A 17,348-nucleotide genomic window follows, 5' to 3' on the forward strand; every position below is an offset into this window, starting at 1 on the left:
GAAGCCAATTGTTCAACGCTAAAGAAGACATAATCGGTTCCATCAGCAGGAAAGGTCATGACATCGGTGTTTTGGGATGCTAAAGGCATTTTGTTTATTAATTATCTTGAAAAGGGTAAAACGATAATTGGGGAATATTTTTCCGGTTTTAACCAGTCTAGACAAAAAATTCGTAAGAAAAGAACCAGTTTGCAGAAGGAAACAATCATCTTTCATCCAGAAACTGCACATGGCCACAAAGGTGTTTTGGCAATGGGAAAATCAAGGGATCTGCACTATGAATTGTTGGAACATCCATCCTATTCCCCAGATTTGGCTCTCTGTGACTTCTGTCTCTTCCCAAAACTAAAACTGTTCCTGGCTGGTCATCGTTTTTCTTCGAATCAAGAGGTGATTGCAGCTGTAAAGGGGAATTTTGCAGATCTTACTGAGAACCGCTACAGAGACGGGATAATGCCTCTGGAATAAATGTATAAGTCTTAAGAGAGATTAAAAAAAAAAAAAATCAGCTAACGCCTTTTTATTCCCGTATATACGGGAGTAGGCGAGGCCATTTAGCCCTATCTAACTTTTGGAGACTGAGTGGGCAGTTCAATCTCCACTGGTACCCAATCAGAGACAGATGGCCCAAGGCTATCACTAATTAAGCGGTACGCAGTGAAGAGAGACGGCTCAAATGTGCCGCCATCTCGTGGTCCCTAACCCTAACACAATATATTTAATATCTGAAATAATGTGGGTTCTACGGTCGATTTTCTTGAGTTTACAGGACGAAAAACCCGAGTTTCCGGGAGGAAAAACCTGCTTGCCCGTGCCAGAGATCGACTAACTCGGGAACCGGTCGAAAAAAGGCTTAGAAAAATTTCCTCTAGTCGCCGACTAGACTCGAAACCAAGACTTCCTTCGTGCGGCCAAGCGCGGTGGTGTGCAAACGCCACATCCACTGAGCTACACAGGCTCCGTAAAAAAAATCAGCTAACGCCTCTTTGTTCCGGTGTAGGGAGTAGGTGAGGCCGTTTTATAGTCCTATCTAACTTTTGGAGACTGAGTGGGCAGTTCGATCTCCACTCGTAACCAATCAGAGATAGCTGGCCCAAGGCTATTACTAATTAATTGGCACGCAGTGAAGATGGCGGCTAATAAGTTCCACCATCTGGTGGTCCCTAACCCTAACACAATATTTTTAATGTCTGAAAATAGTGAGGGTTCGACGGCCGATTTTCTTGAGTTTACGGGATGAAAAACCCCAGTTTCCGGGAGGAAAAACCCGCTAGGCGAGATCGACTAGAACCGGTCGAGAAAAGGCTTAGAAAAAGTTCCTCTAGTCGGCGACTAGATTCGAACGCCTTTCGTCGTGCGGTCAAGCGCTGTAGAGTGCAAACGCCACTTCTACTGAGATACTGATTTTATTTATTTTAAAATATTAAATTATGTTGCTTCTTGTAAGTTAAATTGATGTAATGTCATTTGTGTGTCCTTCAGAACGCATCATTGTCTCACTATTTTATGGTAGCCTTTCACACACAAGTAAATTACAGTTGAACCAAGCCTTTCTGGATCACATTTTCCCAAAACTTCTCCATCAAATACTACTTCTGGATTAGACTATAGATCCTGGAATTGCTCTATTGCTAGTGAGCTTGTATATGAGCTCACATTTGCACATGTTAGGGCTAATGACTCCTGACATACATGTGCTACCCTCTGGATAAATGTACTGGCTTGAATCCGCATTCCTACTAAAGAGGTATTAGAGTTGAGACTAGAATTTAAAAGGGGTTGTCTTTCAAAAACAACAGTTACAGGTCCAGGAAGTAGCCACGACAGTAACGATTCAGGAACAGTTACTTTTCCCAAAATGTGGATGCCTGTTACATCTGACAGACAAATAGCAATGGGTTTCATCTCATCTCGATTCTTAAGTTTATATATCCTTTTAACAGCTTTTTCATTCTGTGCAAGAGCAGCAATACCATAAATGGTATCTATTGGCACTCTATTACATGTCCACATTTCAATGCTTCTACTGTTTGGATTACTGCATAATCAAGTGATGAACCATTTTTCGTTAACTTTATGATACGTGTCATTGCGCTGGCTGGATACTGGACAACAGTTTGTATAAAATACCGTAAACCCACATAAGAATTGACAAAATTTAAAGCTTTCATGCTTTAAATTTTGACCAAAAAATTGAAATAAACACTATTGCATCAGAAAAACATGTAACGTGTAGCGTCGTTCCAGCTACTGCTGCCCAGGCCATATGTTGAAAATAAAAATAATTTTGAAATTATAAATTCATTTTTTCATTGTTAGGCCGAGGACTTTTCAGACCACACTCCTAGTTTTTAAACCTAACATTTTGTAATTTGGTGAGCAGTTACTTTCTTCATTAAGCATCACTGCAGTTTAATGCATTTATGTAGAGTGCTAGACAGAAGCGAAGTACTCTGTCGTGGCGAGTGGCGATTATTATGAGTCGTGATTTACAAATTGGAATTCCAGAGAAGAGACTCAAAAAGTATTTCTTCTGTAGACTTAGTGTCATGGAGGCTACACGTTCCAATTAAGTACTATCTAATTGCTAATTAATTAATGATCGATTTCATTGTTTGTTTACTTATGACTGTTGAATGTTTAGTCAGCAATTATTCGTCTAGTATCTTCACCATTTTTATTGAAAACCATTTCGATCATTTTTAAATTAAAAATAACTATTTTATTTGAAGGATCTTACCCATTTCTTCATTTTAGAAGTGATTTCTAAAAGAAATAAAAAGTGTTGCGATACATTTCGACTAAAGAAGGCGCAGTTGTTGAAATTGATTTTCTTAGTTTATATTCTTTTAGGATGGTTTCTGAGGGATGAGTGATGTTATTATAATTTACCATGTAAGGCGTTGAATAATTTATGCCATTTTGGCAATTCAGTGAATTAACCAAATCCAAATATGTCGGCGTACTCTAAATTAATAATGTGGTGTAAGTGTAGAGCGAGATGTTTCAGTTATATCAAGCTAAGGGAAAAGTAGTGGATAATTTGGTTTCAATGTGTTCCAGAACGATTCTTCGCAGGTTACGGCGTCGCACCGGCAGCAGCATTGCAGCTTGACCGTGACGGCGACACGTGTGTGATGTATTTGGCATTCGTATTTGGAATAGATTGAGTCTACGTTTAGGATATTTTTTCCTAATAACGACACTTTTATAAAGTGAACATCATGTCTGAGCCTCCGACGAAGAAGCAGAAAACGGTAAGCAGTCCATTTTCTCTTATGTTGCGCTTTCATTTTATTTTACCTACTTCTCACTACTGGGGTTTCTAAAATGGTAATGACTTTGTTTTTCAACCTGCATTGATTGTTTTCGTAGATATTACTAATCGTAAAACGTGATTCAAATAAACATAAAGAGAAGTCTGGTTTCCTTCAATAAATGACTTCATACGTACTCCATATTTAATAAAAAAGAACACAATTGATATCAGTGTGGTTATTAAGCCTGAAAAATGCAGCGTTTGTAACATACCTGTTGTATGCCAGTATGTATCTCACACGACTGTGCCTCCGGATATTCTTGTAACCAACTTTTCCAACAATTCATGAAGACGTGCAAATCGAATATACAGTCTAAACTTTCACTCACAACGGAGTACTAAAACATAAAAACAGAGTTAAAAAAAATGTACCTATACAGAATTTTGAGTTATATGAATACTCGAGAATAAAATATAGAGAGGCGTATTTATTTATTATTTTTTTAAATAATATTTATTCAGTGGAATCCCATCAGAAGAGTGGGAAAATAACAATAGTAAGTCCTGTTTATAATAACAATGAAGTGATCCTAAAAGTTATTAATGTAAGCATTCTGAATTTCTGTTGCATAATATCAATTTCCTGATATATATACCTTCAAGGGATGTTCAGGCAAGATGTTTAAGTTTACATTATTATTAATCTCCTCTCGCCAACTTTTCTGCAAACTAATTTAGTTCTCATCAGTGCAATATTGTCTTATCTGACAATATTGCACTGATCTTATCTTCTAAGGTACTTCTGGTTGAATCAATCCACCTAGACCTTGTTCTTCCTCTGGGTATTTTTCCTGTCATCTTTGCATTCAACACCTGATTTTTGCTAACCTTACTGTTCCCATTCTGTTTAAGTGGCCATACTACCTTAGAATAGATTAAGAACATTTAAATTAGCTTTGCTCACATTCTGGAATGCTAAGTGTTGGGTTCCTTTCTAATATCTTTATTTTTAATATAATTTTATGATTCTGCCATCGAAGGGTCACCTCGATAACATTCTGCCATCCTTCCCCCAATTTCTCAGCATTCTCTGGTCTCAAGATTTTGATGAAGTGCTTTGTTTCTAATCCAGCTCTCAGATCCATAACTTAAAACTGGTTTGAACGCTCTTATTCCACATAAATTTATTCAACTGGCTTCCCACCATGCCAGCTTTACTTATTCTGTTGTTTATTTCTATATATAATTTGTCATTTTCACCAAAAACTGTGCCTAAATAGCTGAAATATTTTATTTGTTCTAGGTTCTCCATCGAGAATGCAGCTGAAGTTTTTTTGTATGGCTGCTCATTTTCATGATTTTGGTCTTGTTATTGCTGATTTTCATGCCAAATATTTTTCAGCTGTTATTCAATTTAGTTAGAGAATCCTGGAGACCTGCACTGGATGTGTTTAGGAGTGCAACATCATCTGCAAAGAGCTAAGTTTGATAACTCTCATTCTAATATCAGGTTTAATGCACCTTTCTTTCAGAATGCAATCTATAGATGAGAATAAGAATGAAGATAACATGGATTCTTGACTTACCTGTGATTGTACATCAAATCATCTACCTGTTGAAAGTTTTTTATTTGGTTATAGTATACATTAAACTTGTCAAGAAATTATATTCTTGATTTAATCCTTTATCCAAGTGCAAGTGAACAATGTTTGCATGTTAAACAAGTAGCTCAGTCATTAAGATACTTCACACACAAACTTTGTTTGCTTACACTTGGATAAAGGATTAAATCAAGAATATAATTTCTTGACAAGTTTTTACCATTTATCTGTGTTTCCTTCAATTCTAGCAGTTGACTTACAACTTAAATATAGATTGTTTATTGTTCTGTAAATAATGTTCCATTTATTCCATATAATTGTAGCATTTTGGAAAGCTTTTCACTGGGCACCTTTCCATATGCCTTTTCCAGATCTACAAAACTGAAGTACATTTCCCTGTCATATCCTTATGAGCTCTCAGTTATTTGTCTTAAAGTGAAAATCTTGACAACCTCTATTTATTTGGCTTGATGGGTTCAAACCAAATAAATAGAGGTTGTCAAGATTTTCACTTGTTTTCTCCAGCTTACAAAATATGTAGCAGAATATTAAATGAGAGGCTTATAAAATATTTAAAGTTTCTACTCTAGATGTACAGAATGGTTTTAGAAAAGAATATTCATATGTAGATCTAACTTTGTCTGAAAATAACAGAAGAAAAAATTAATGTCTCGAAACATGTTTATTAAAAAAAAACATTTTGATAAGGTAAAAAATCGTGTTTAACATATTACAAGAAAAATACTAGAAAACTTTCTATGAAGTTATTTTACACAGAAATCAATAATGAAATATAGATATGAACTCTGAACTATCATCTTAGGGGCATCTAATCATTGATTTATTTCTATCTGTGATGCTGTTGTTTAATGTATATTCAAATGAAATAATAATAATAATATGGAACTAGTAAGGTATTGAATTATCCTCTAATGTGAATTTATACACACTCCTTTTCACAATTACCAGGTGATAATTACCAATTCTGATGTTAAATTTCAGAAAGCTATTCTAAACCTGAAGAAAATAATAAAAGATTTCAGAACGATAACCCGACAGAAAAATTTAACATTAGCTTTTAAAGATCAAGATTCAAGTAGAAGTAAAATATTAATAAATAAAATTTTTCAACAAGTTATTGTTTATTTTGGATGCATGATTTTGTTATCAAATCTCTTGTACAGGATACTATGATAGTAGTACATATATTTCTTATAAGTTTACCTTACTTCCTCTGAACAACTTTCATCCAAATTATTCTTATCAGGACTTCGATATTGTTAGATCATATATTTCAGTCAATTCAGGCATGTATAATTGCATCTGGGACTTTTTCTGCTTTATCTTTATACTGGCATTAAATACCTGTTTTGTTAACCATTCCTCTCCACCTCTGTTTAGATTAGGTCTGTTCACACGTTCTTGAATGCTAACAATGCACTATTAATAATTCTGACATAGATATCCTCACTTCACTTCCTTATTTTTTTTGGGTGGGGGGGGGAAGAGCACTTGGAACAAAAGTTTAATGATGTGATATAAAAACTGTAACATGCACACAACCCATAGAAAGATATTTAGATTGAAAGTCTCAAGTCATAGACTTGAGGACTGCCTTCTGTGTACACTGATAAGCAGGCATCCTTTACTGTTAAGTGAGAGATCTAATAATTACTTTTCCATATACTGATCTCTTCAGTTTTGGCATCATTACTGGTAATTATTTCACTTGGAAGGACAAAACATACAAACAGGAAAAGGGTATAGCTATGGATTTCGTCTCTCCTAGCTCATTTTGTATATGGAATACTGGGAAAAAAATGCTCCTGCACTGGATGTGTTTAGGAGTGCAACATCATCTGCAAAGAGCTAAGTTTGATAACTCTCATTCTAATATCAGGTTTAATGCACCTTTCTTTCAGAATGCAATCTATAGATGAGAATAAGAATGAAGATAACATGGATTCTTGACCATTGTTAAACTTTCTATCATGCTAAGATACATTGATAACATGATCTCCATTTGGCCTTGGCTTAGACACATTACAAGTTGCTCCTCCACCTCATCATCAGATACTACTACTCCAGAATCTAGTTTACTACAGGGATTGGGGGAGGAGGAAATTGCCATTTTAGACACTTTAATCATGTCTTCCTAATGACATGCTTTTGTTCGTAGTTTACAGAAAATAGTCTTCATGGAAAGGAATAATGTCAAATCCTTGTGGAAAGGAACAATGTCAACTTTTCAAAACATCATCCTCATTCTGAACAGTATTTCTGGTATTTTTAAAACTGTTAGCTGATGAACATAGGTTCAAATAAAGGTCATTAGCTGTTTCCTAACAGCTGAATGTATGCACTGCACCTTATCTCATGGCTATAGTTCTAGCAGAATTAAAAAAAAAGTATGTGTTAATTCTGCTAGAATTTTTAACAAGTTAATTCAAATCAATCACCTTTAATAGTGATTAGAAATATAATCAAAGCTGGGTGTAGCATATTAAGAGAATGCAGATAGAAAGATTGTCCTAAGCAGTAAGTACTTCGTTATAAGCCATTCAAAAAAAGAAAAAAAGCATCAATTATGAGGGGGGGGTCTGTAAGGTTCTGATAAATGCCTACAACAAAAATTATATTAATAAATTAATAACCACAAGAAAGAACATACGAGTATACAAGAGTATAAGAACATAAGTTAACCTTTATAACTCTGCTACTAGTATATTCTTTCTTGTGGTTATTATTATTACAAAAAAATGATATTTACATATCATTTTTTTGTAGATATTTATCAAAACTTTTCACACTCCCTCTCCCATAATATGTAAATGCTAATATTAATTGATAAATATATTATATAGTTGAATGAATTCTCATTTCATTACCTTCTATGGAGACTGCTACACTGCTTGTTGGAGGTGGCATTGAAAGAGTACCGTGTTTAGTTCCTAGAATAGGCTTACCAGATTTTTTTTTAATTTTTAGCCCACCCATGGCACTAAAGTGCTACTGGTGTACATTTTTTGTGTGGATAGCATTGCCATTAAAAAAAGAAATCAACAAATCTCCTGTATTTATCTCCATTTCTAGTAAAAAGGGATGAAATTAATTATTATTGAGTTAGCTAACAGAAAACACTGTAGTAATGCTGATTTATGAACTATATCCAGTATTTCAAATGCACTTGAGCATTCTGAAATTGACAAACTTAAATCTGCGTAATTAAAACAGAATTTGGAGTGGGAATAGTTTAGTAAGAAAGAGGATTGATGGGAAGGTAATTAAAGAAAAATTATAAATGATATTTTGATTATTCAGGAATTAAGCTAGCCAAAATTATCCCTCTGCTTCTTGTATGCTACATTGTGACAAGTGTTCTTACACTCAAGAGCTAACTACCTTTTATGTAAATCACCTTACTGTTCCTTTTCATAATCAGGTGTGTCTAAAACCTATTACTGAGAAAGTGAGTGCTTTATTTGCTTAAAAAAATCCAGTGACCATTTCAGTATCTTGTTTTAGCTAGCAGGGAAAAAAAATTTTTTTATATACTCTATAGAAATTTAGCTACTATAAGATAAATTTTGGATATGAATAATCTTGTAAATTTTCTGTCATATTAGGTCATATTTGAACATTTCTGGTTGAATATCATCTATTCCAGCTACCTTTCCACATTTCAGGTTTTGATGGCTCTTTCAAGTATTGATATGTGTTCCCGTTGATTGTTTTCTACCATCTTGTTAAAGAGTAGTCGTGCACTACTCACTGCTTGTTTCATTTATCAGTCTTTCAAAGTAATTATTTGAGACATCTTGAATCTTTAAAGGTACTTGTAGCATACCTATAAAACAGCAAAATTACATGATAACCACAGTAATAAATTTCAGTGGAAGTACAAATGTTTTGTATACAGAAAACTGATGATGTATTGAAAATAACAGTACATCATCAGTGTGTAGAAACAAGTAAATTAAAGAACAGGAAAACAAGATACAAACAAAATCAGTTTATCAATTAAAAAGTGGTTGCTGTATTGTAGCATTGATGTTCATTAATTCTTTTTTTCATAGAATGTCCTATCTGCCCAAAGCATGTCAAATTACATTCACAAAGGATTTGGTAAACATCACTTAAAGAAAGAAGTGACAGTTTGTCTTTTGCAGATGGTAACGGATAAGAAATTTTGTTGATAGAAAAATGTGTGGGATTAAGGTGATACTTCTTCAAAATACCTCTCCACAGTCGAGGACTCGTGGAGGGAGCCCATATCATTCACACCACACGTCACATCTCTTGAATTCATGAACACTATCTGCATCCATGACTTCCAAAGCCAAGCCATTCCAGTCACACACTACTCCAACAGAAAAATCTACCTTTCACCCCCTTTTTAGCTGCACATTCATTCTCAACTTCCATGGATGCCCTTTCATCTTCTCCCCACCCTCCATAAAATGTAAAATTCCATCTACTAATATCCTGAATGACCCTTTCAGATGTTTGTAAGTCTATTATATCACCTCACTTTCCCTGTCTGTTATCATCTGTATTCTGCAGATTCTGTCTTCTCCTCCCCAATAATCTACATCTACAGTTCTGATATCATCTTTGACATTTTCCTTTTCACCATCTTCACTGCACTGTATATGCATCACCTCAGAAACCAGGCAATCAAATCTGAGCATGATAGTCCAAGTGAGGTCATATCAAGATCTTATAAAGATACAAAATGACTTCCTTCTTCTTACATGTTAGTTTTTGTTTCAGCATTTCAATTATCCTCTGAGCTGTATTTGCATCTTTGCAATATGGATCCTGTACTTCACCGTCTGTTTACTAAACCCCATGATCCCTAAAACACCACAGTGTAAAATTTTACATTTACTAACAATGAATGAATAATCATTTTCATTTGTCCATAATTCCAGCCTATTCAAACTATTTCACAAGTACTGTATGGCAGTTACTTTCCTGATTACCCTGCCTATCTTTGAAATATCAACAAACAGCTGTATATCTTCAGTTAAATCTTTCTAAAAAAATAAAAAATAAGCTAACGCCTTTTTATTCCCATATATACAGTGAGTAGGCGAGGCCATTTTTAGCCCTATCTAACTTTTTGGAGGCTGCGTGGGCAGTTCAATCTCCACTGGTACCCAATCAGAGATAGCTGGCCCATGGCTATCACTAATTGAGCAGCACGCAGTGAAGAGAGATGGTTCTACAGGTGCCGCCATCTCATGGTCCCTAACCTTAACACTCGTATTTAATGTCTGAAATAATGTGGGTTCTATGGTCAATTTTCTTGAGTTTACGGGACAAAAAACCCGAGTTTCCGGGAGAAAAAACTCGCTTGCCCATGCCAGAGATTGACTAACTCGGGAACCGGTTGAAAAAAGGCTTAGAAAAATTTCCTCTAGTCACCGACTAGACTCGAAACCAAGTCTTCCTTTGTGCAGCCAAGCACTGTAGTGTGCAAACGCCACATCCACTGAACTACACAGGCTCCGTTAAATCTTTCTTGATGTCATTAATATTAGTAAAGATGGTTTAATCCTTTATCCAAGTGTAAGCAAACAAAGTTTGCACCTGAATTATTTTCAGGACTGGGCCAACTCATGGCAAAGGTGGTATAACTTCTCATCACTTGCCTTAGTATCCCATAATGCAAAGCATATATGCCTTGCAGACATGTATAATGCTATGCATTAAGAGAAGGGTCACTACCAGACTGGTTTCGACCTTTATTGAGGTTGCATCAGTGGGAGCCAGATCCAGAGGTGGTGATACTAATGTGGAGGTAATGGAGAAGTCATATTTCTATATACCAGTTGCAAAAAGGTGTCATACCTTATTATTAAAATTCTCTGGATTAAAGATAAGTTGATGGAAGTTTTTTCACTTGGCTAAGCTACTAATTATATATTTGGTTTAATCCTTTATCCAAGTGTAAGCAAACAAAGTTTGCACCTGAAGTATTTTCAGGACTGGGGCAACTGTGGCAAAAGTGGTATAACTTCTCATCACTTGCCTTGGCATCCCATAATGCAAAGCACATCTCCTTGCAGACACGTATAAGGATTAAACCAAATATATAATTGGTATTACTTATCTCTAATCCAGAGAATGTTAATAATAAGGTGTGACACCTTTTGGCAACTGGTATATGGAAATATGACTCTTCCATTATCTCCACCTTAGTATCACCACCTCTGGATCTGGCTTCCACTGATGCGACCTCAATAAAGGTCAAAACCGGTCTGGGTAGTGACCCTTCCCTTAATGCAGAGCATTATGCATGTCTGCAAGGAGATGTGCTTTGCATTATGGTATACTAAGGCAAGTGATGAGAAATTATATTGCCACGAGTTTCCCCAGTCCTGAAAATACTTTAGGCACAAACTTTGTTTGCTTACACTTGGATAAAGGATTAAACCAAATATATAATTGGTAATTCAGTCCCAAATCTTTTAATTTATATGAATGAGTATTTAAACGTTAAAAAGGCTTCTAGGCTGGTTGTTAAAAAAACATAAAGCTTTTAGAAAATAAGAACTCAATTTTTCTTCTAAACTTGTTAAATGTTCAACTATTATTGGAAGTGTTTCATTTATGCAAGTGTTACTTACCAATGGAAACATTTCCAACTTACCTTCAACAGCTTTTCTTTTCCAAATTTGTAGTTTTCTCTGAAATGCTTTCATTTTGTCAGTGGATGTGAGAATATTTTCTTCTTTCTCTTGCATGCTAGTATTCAAAATATTGAGCTGCTGAAATATATCGGCCAAATACTGTAACCTGGCAATCCAAAATTCACACCGAAGGAGGTTACAAAAATGTAATTGCTTTCTCTTCAAAAAACGCAAGAACTTCTTGTCGTAGCTAGTGTACACGAGTAAGTACTTTCCCCCTTGACAGCCACCTCACCTCAGTGTGTAAAAGCAGCCGTCTGTGTTGAATCCATATCGATACAAAGCTTTTCGAATAAATGCGATTTGACAGATCTTGTTTTAATAAAGTTTATCATCTGAACAACTTGATCTAAAACTTCTCTTAATTTTTCTCCCAATGTTTTTGCCATCAAGGCCTCCCTATGCAGAAAGCAGTGAGTTACGATAACATTCTCATTTTGTTTTTTTACAAAAGATGTAAGGCCCTTAACACAGCCTACCATGGAAGGGGCTCCATCTGTACAAATGCCTACACACGACTTCCATGTTAACTGCCATTTATCAAGATAGCTATTCAAAATGTTAAAAACGTCCTCACCTTTTGTAGACACACTTAATTCTTTGCAAAAAAGAAACTGATTTACTATTTGATCTTCATTAATAAAACGGACGAATGCTAAGAGTTGCGCCTTGTTGGTAATGTCTGTTGACTCATCAACTTGCAATGCAAAATTTGAATACTGAAGTTTATTACTGCATACATTTTTCTCGATATCAGAAGACATTTCTATAATATGCCTGTGAACTGTATCGTTGGACAGAGGAATCTTGCTTATTTTCATTGCTGCTTCATTTCCTAGCATTGTCATGACCATTTTTTTGCATGCAGGCAAAATAAGTGACTCACCTAAAGTATGATCTTTCATATTTTTTGCTATCAGTTCTGAGACTAGATAAGAAGCGATTTGAGCTTTATCAGAAACAGTAATTATACTTTTAAAAGAATTTGCCGCTTTTGTTTGCTGTTCAGACCATCTCTTGAAAAAACTTACAGATTTATCTTGTAAATTAGAGTGTATAGTTTTAAAATGTTTACTCAATTTACTAGGAAGCAATGATTCATTTGTCATTTTACATCCACATACTAAACATAGCGGCAAAGGATGATCTTCACTTCCGGTCCAAGTGAAACCAAAGCTTAAATAACTCATTATATTTGTGAGTAGGCCGCGATTTTGCTTTCTTACTTGCACTTAACTTTTGCTCACTTCCAGAATCTGATTCTTCAATATCACGCTTCTTTTTGAGAAATCTATCCATTTTATTTGGGTGTATTTATCTGAAAATAAGTAATATGCACATAACATCCACTTCCAACACTTTTAAAATAAGTAATATACACAACAAGAATAAACCATATTCTTGTTCTCTTTGCAAGAAAAACCACTGTTAATTAACATAATAATGATGTGTTGACAAAAAGAGCGGGATAAGGTTTCACTGGCCTGATTGCTGTTTTGAACTGGCTGGTTCAAGACTAGGCAGAAACCTTATGAGAACAAAAATTCTCATTCAGTACTAAGGAATTTAAAATGTCAGAAAAAATCTCTTAAAAGTAATTAAGAGAATAACTATATTTATTTTTATATCTGGACACATATTTCTCTGGAATACCACAGGGCGCACCCGGAAATCTTCTAGGATGCACCCTTTGAGAACCACTGCACTAAGGCAACAAACTCGTCTTCTTTGTTCTTTATATTCCTGGCATTAGTGTAGACATAACTTACCTCCGTGCTGGTTTTTGTATATATTCCTCTATAATCTGCATGACCTAGTTGGGCAAATTTTAGATTCCTGTTCATATCTGATACTTCATTTATACAGACATCTTTACATAGAACTGAATGAACACACAAACATGGTTTCATCATTGTCACCCTCAGTCACTAAACATATTTGTATCAATAATATATCATTATAATGTAGTGTCACTCTTGCATGCACACACCATTCCTCTCATCATAATAAAATTGTTTTCCTAATGCTCTGTATCAGGTCTCATACTAATAGTTGGATTCATATAACTAAAAATATATTTAATCATTAAAAAAATGTTTTACATGTTTGTAATTTATTATAACACATATGTTAAAAAATAAATATTTAGAATTTATGTTTGAATGAAATATTATAATTTCTTCCAAATTGCCTTTGCTTGTGAGGGGATAGATCTATGCCATTGAACATAGGGAACTGGTTGAATAAAGAGTTTTTCTTAGTCTTTTCACAACAGAAGCTTGTCAGTTATAAAGTAAACATACCCATAGTGCATTAGTGAGTGCCCACTTACACTAAGGATTACACAATTTAGAAGTACTACTCTGAAGGGAAACCAAATATCCAAACATGCAACTTTTTATCAAAGCTATTCCAAACCTGTAAGCAAGGTAGTGATCACACACTGGGCAACAGAAATTGCCTACCATCTAATGACCTTCACAAATTTCATGCCAGTCATGGGCTCAGAACCTGCATCCTGTTGGTTGGAGGGCAGAATATGACTGGACTGACAAATATGCATTGCCTGTCATCTGAAGACCTTCACAAATGTCCATTTGCTATAAATATTTGTAGCAAACATCATATTTGTCACAAATCACTGTATTACAAAGTGATAGGTTATAGAAAGTCTTCTTCTTCAGTGGCTCGACAGCCCTGTGTGGGCCCTGGCCTTCTCAAAGAACTTTTTCCATTCTGTCCTTTTTTTGGCAATCGTCCTCAAATTTTTGGCTTTCAAAAGTGCGAAGTGTCTATCAACATTGTCAATCCATCGTAGTTTAGGCCTTCCTCGAGATCGAATTCCGTTTGGTTTATGTGAGAATATTTTTTTGGAATTTCTTTCATCACACATTCTCACTATGTGGCCTGCCCATTTCATTCATTGAATTTTGATAAACTTCCCAATGTCTATTTCTTTATAGGCATGATATAGTTCAAGGTTTGACCTTTGCCATATTCCATCAATTTGAATACCACCAAAAATACTTTGTAGGATTTTTCTTTCAAAAATTCCAAGGGCCTCTTCATCCTTTATAACATTGTCCATGTTTTGGATACATATGTAAGTATAGGTCTTATAAAGTAACAATTTAGTACTTATTCTAATCAAACTTTCTGTATTTTTTTAGGTATTTTTTAAGTCATTGAAGCAATAACTATCAGCAAAAGTCATAGAAGCAATGACGCAGCAATGGTTCTGTTTTCAATTTCTATACCTGTATCATTCTTGGCATTAACTTCCAAGAATTTTACCTACCTTACCTAAGTAGGTAAAGCTACTCGCTTTTTCAAATTGGTAAGGTCCAATTTCTAAAAAATTAGTGGGATTTATTTATTTAATTTGCTCCAGAAAATGACAGCAAATTATAGCACTTTCCTATCCATGCAATGCATATGGCTGTAATGGCATACAAGTGCTTAAAGCAGATGATGAAAGGTAGTGCCGGGCAGACTCAGTGTAATTAAGCTGGGAATGCAAGTGTAACCTTTCACACAGAAATATTTTTTGCTGCATTCCATATATTTGGTTTTACTTTGATTGATCATGAGTTGCATTTTCTTTGTTTCACTTTCTAAAGCCAAAAAAAGCCTGTTTTAGAGCTATGGGTGTTTTTGCTGTGATATTAGTGTCATTAGCAAAGGCAAGGATTTGTACAGATTTGTTAAAAATGGTTCCTCTACTATTGATGTTTGAATCTCTGATTATTTTCTTCAAAGACAACATTTTTTTCCTGTCCTACTTCATTTTTAAATTCCGTAGGTTCTGAGACACTTCCTTGGATTTGAATTTTCAATGTTGTTTCTTTGAGCGCAAGTGCTAGTAGTTTTTCTGGGAAGTTAAAATCTCTCATGGCTTTTATGAGTAGTATTCTGTTTATAGGTTATAGAAAGTAGCTAGGTTCTCTTTGTTAACACATTTCTTTATTTTGAGTGAATTAGCCCCAAAGTTTTTTTTTTTTGGGGAGGGGGGCGGGAAGAGTTACAAATAAATAATATTTAGCAATAAATTATATTCTTGTTGGTTGACTTCATATCATGTAAAGTCAACAGTTTCTATACATAAGTAGCTTAACTGTGAAGATTCTTCCCTGCAAACTTTGCTTTCTCATGCTTAGGTAAAGAATTAAACAATATAATTTGTTTAAGTGAAAAAAAAAATTTTCAATAACTATCTTTGATCCAGAGTATTTTAATATGGTGATATACAATAAATTGTTACTACTTGTATATAGAAAATATGACTTCAGCATTGATTCAACCTTTGTTTGGATCTCGATTCCCACTGACAAGTTTGCATGTGCAGTATCTTCTTCAGGCTAAATGTATGTAGATGCCATTGACCTTGCATCATTTACCTCAGTATCTCATAATGCAAAAACATTATGGGAAGGGCTGCTACTCAGACTAGTTTCGAACTTTAATTGAGTTCTTGTCAGTGGGAATTGAGATCCAAACAAAGGTTGAATCAATGCTGAAGTCATATTTTCTATATACAAGTAGTAACAATTTATTGTATATCACCATATTAAAATACTCTGGATCAAAGATAATTATTGGAAGTTTTTTTTTTTTTCACTTAAACAAATTATATTGTTTAATCCTTTACCTAAGCATGAGAAAGCAAAGTTTGCAGGGAAGAATCTTCACAATTAAGCTACTTATGTATAGAAATTGTTGACTTTACATGATATGAAGTCAACCAAGTGGCTTACTTAGTCATGAAGATACCCTGCATTCAAACTTTGTTTATTACACCTGGGAAAAGGATTAAACAAGAATATAATTTCTTGTCAAGTATAATTCACTTTGAGACTGTGAAATGAACTTTTATATATATTTATATATATAAATATATATAAAATTTATATATAAGTATATATACACACACACACACACACACACACACAAACAACACACAGATATTTTTGCTAGTTTAAGGTGTTTATCCAGAAAATATGACAGCAAATCATAGCACTTTCCTATCCATGCAGTTCGTATGGCTGTAATGGCATACAAGTGCTTAAAGCAATTGATGAAATGTAGTGCCGGGCGGACCCAGTGTAATTAAGCTGGGAATGCGAGTGAAACCTTTCATACAGAAATATTTACACATACAAAGTGTAAATAAGTTTTAAAAAAAAGTGTAAATACATTTCCTCAAGAATGACAGGAATATTCTGATTTGATTGATTTTAATCAATATGAATTTTAATCTTGTTAATATGTGGTAAATTCTTGCTTTCTAATTTGACACCCTGTAAGGGTTTTTCACTGCAAGTATCCTCTTCCACTTTTCTGTTTTATGGTCTTCCAGGATTACCATCTGAGCCAGATCTTTTATGATATTATTCTCTAGTATTACTAGGGTTAATTAGGTGTCGCATCTTTTTAAAATGCTTCTTTAACTATTCTTTCCTCTTCCATACTTTCCATGTGTTCAACTATCTCAAGCTGTAACTCTAATCTGTATTTCTTGATTATTTTCTTGTAATCAATGTATAATGATTATTCTATATATTTCTATTTTAATTCTGTTTTGAGAGAATTATAGAAGATAAAGAGCTAATCATTCACTTCATTTAGTTTGATGTTTGTATTTCAGCTTGTAATGTCTATATTTTTATCTAAGATATTTGAGGGAAATAGCATTTTTAAATTTCTGGCTATTAATAATAAACTGATCATTTCATCTTGGTTATTATTTTTGCATACTTTTAAATATTCAGTCCTATTCTGGTTGGTTTGTGA

The 17,348-nt window shown here is 34.4% G+C and overlaps 2 protein-coding genes across 2 annotated transcripts in view; one reads left to right on the forward strand and one right to left on the reverse strand.

The window, feature by feature from the left end:
• Nucleotides 1-1,605: 1,605 nt before the first annotated feature.
• Nucleotides 1,606-2,013, reverse strand: LOC150099267 (threonylcarbamoyl-AMP synthase-like). Its single transcript, XM_090404297.1, has one exon. It carries the CDS (start codon nucleotides 2,011-2,013, stop codon nucleotides 1,606-1,608), a length of 408 nt encoding a protein of 135 aa, XP_090260423.1.
• An 839-nt stretch (nucleotides 2,014-2,852) lies between these two features.
• Papss (3'-phosphoadenosine 5'-phosphosulfate synthase) overlaps nucleotides 2,853-17,348 on the forward strand; it is a 152,524-nt gene continuing 138,028 nt past the window's right edge. The window contains exon 1 of the mRNA XM_090404477.1: nucleotides 2,853-3,257. Coding sequence (XP_090260603.1) covers nucleotides 3,225-3,257 — 33 coding nt within the window. The 5' untranslated portion in view covers nucleotides 2,853-3,224. The remainder of the gene's footprint in view (nucleotides 3,258-17,348) is intronic.

This window comes from Typopeltis vanoorti, chromosome 14 (assembly GCF_054136105.1).
Source record: "Typopeltis vanoorti isolate ZY-2024b chromosome 14, IOZ_Tvanoo_1.0, whole genome shotgun sequence".
In the NCBI taxonomy this organism is placed as follows: Eukaryota; Metazoa; Arthropoda; class Arachnida; order Uropygi; family Thelyphonidae; genus Typopeltis; species Typopeltis vanoorti.

What these genes read in the sequence shown, in the direction of transcription:
- LOC150099267 (XM_090404297.1), bottom strand. Translation starts at nt 2,013, where the DNA reads ATGTGGACATGTAATAGAGTGCCAATAGATACCATTTATGGTATTGCT.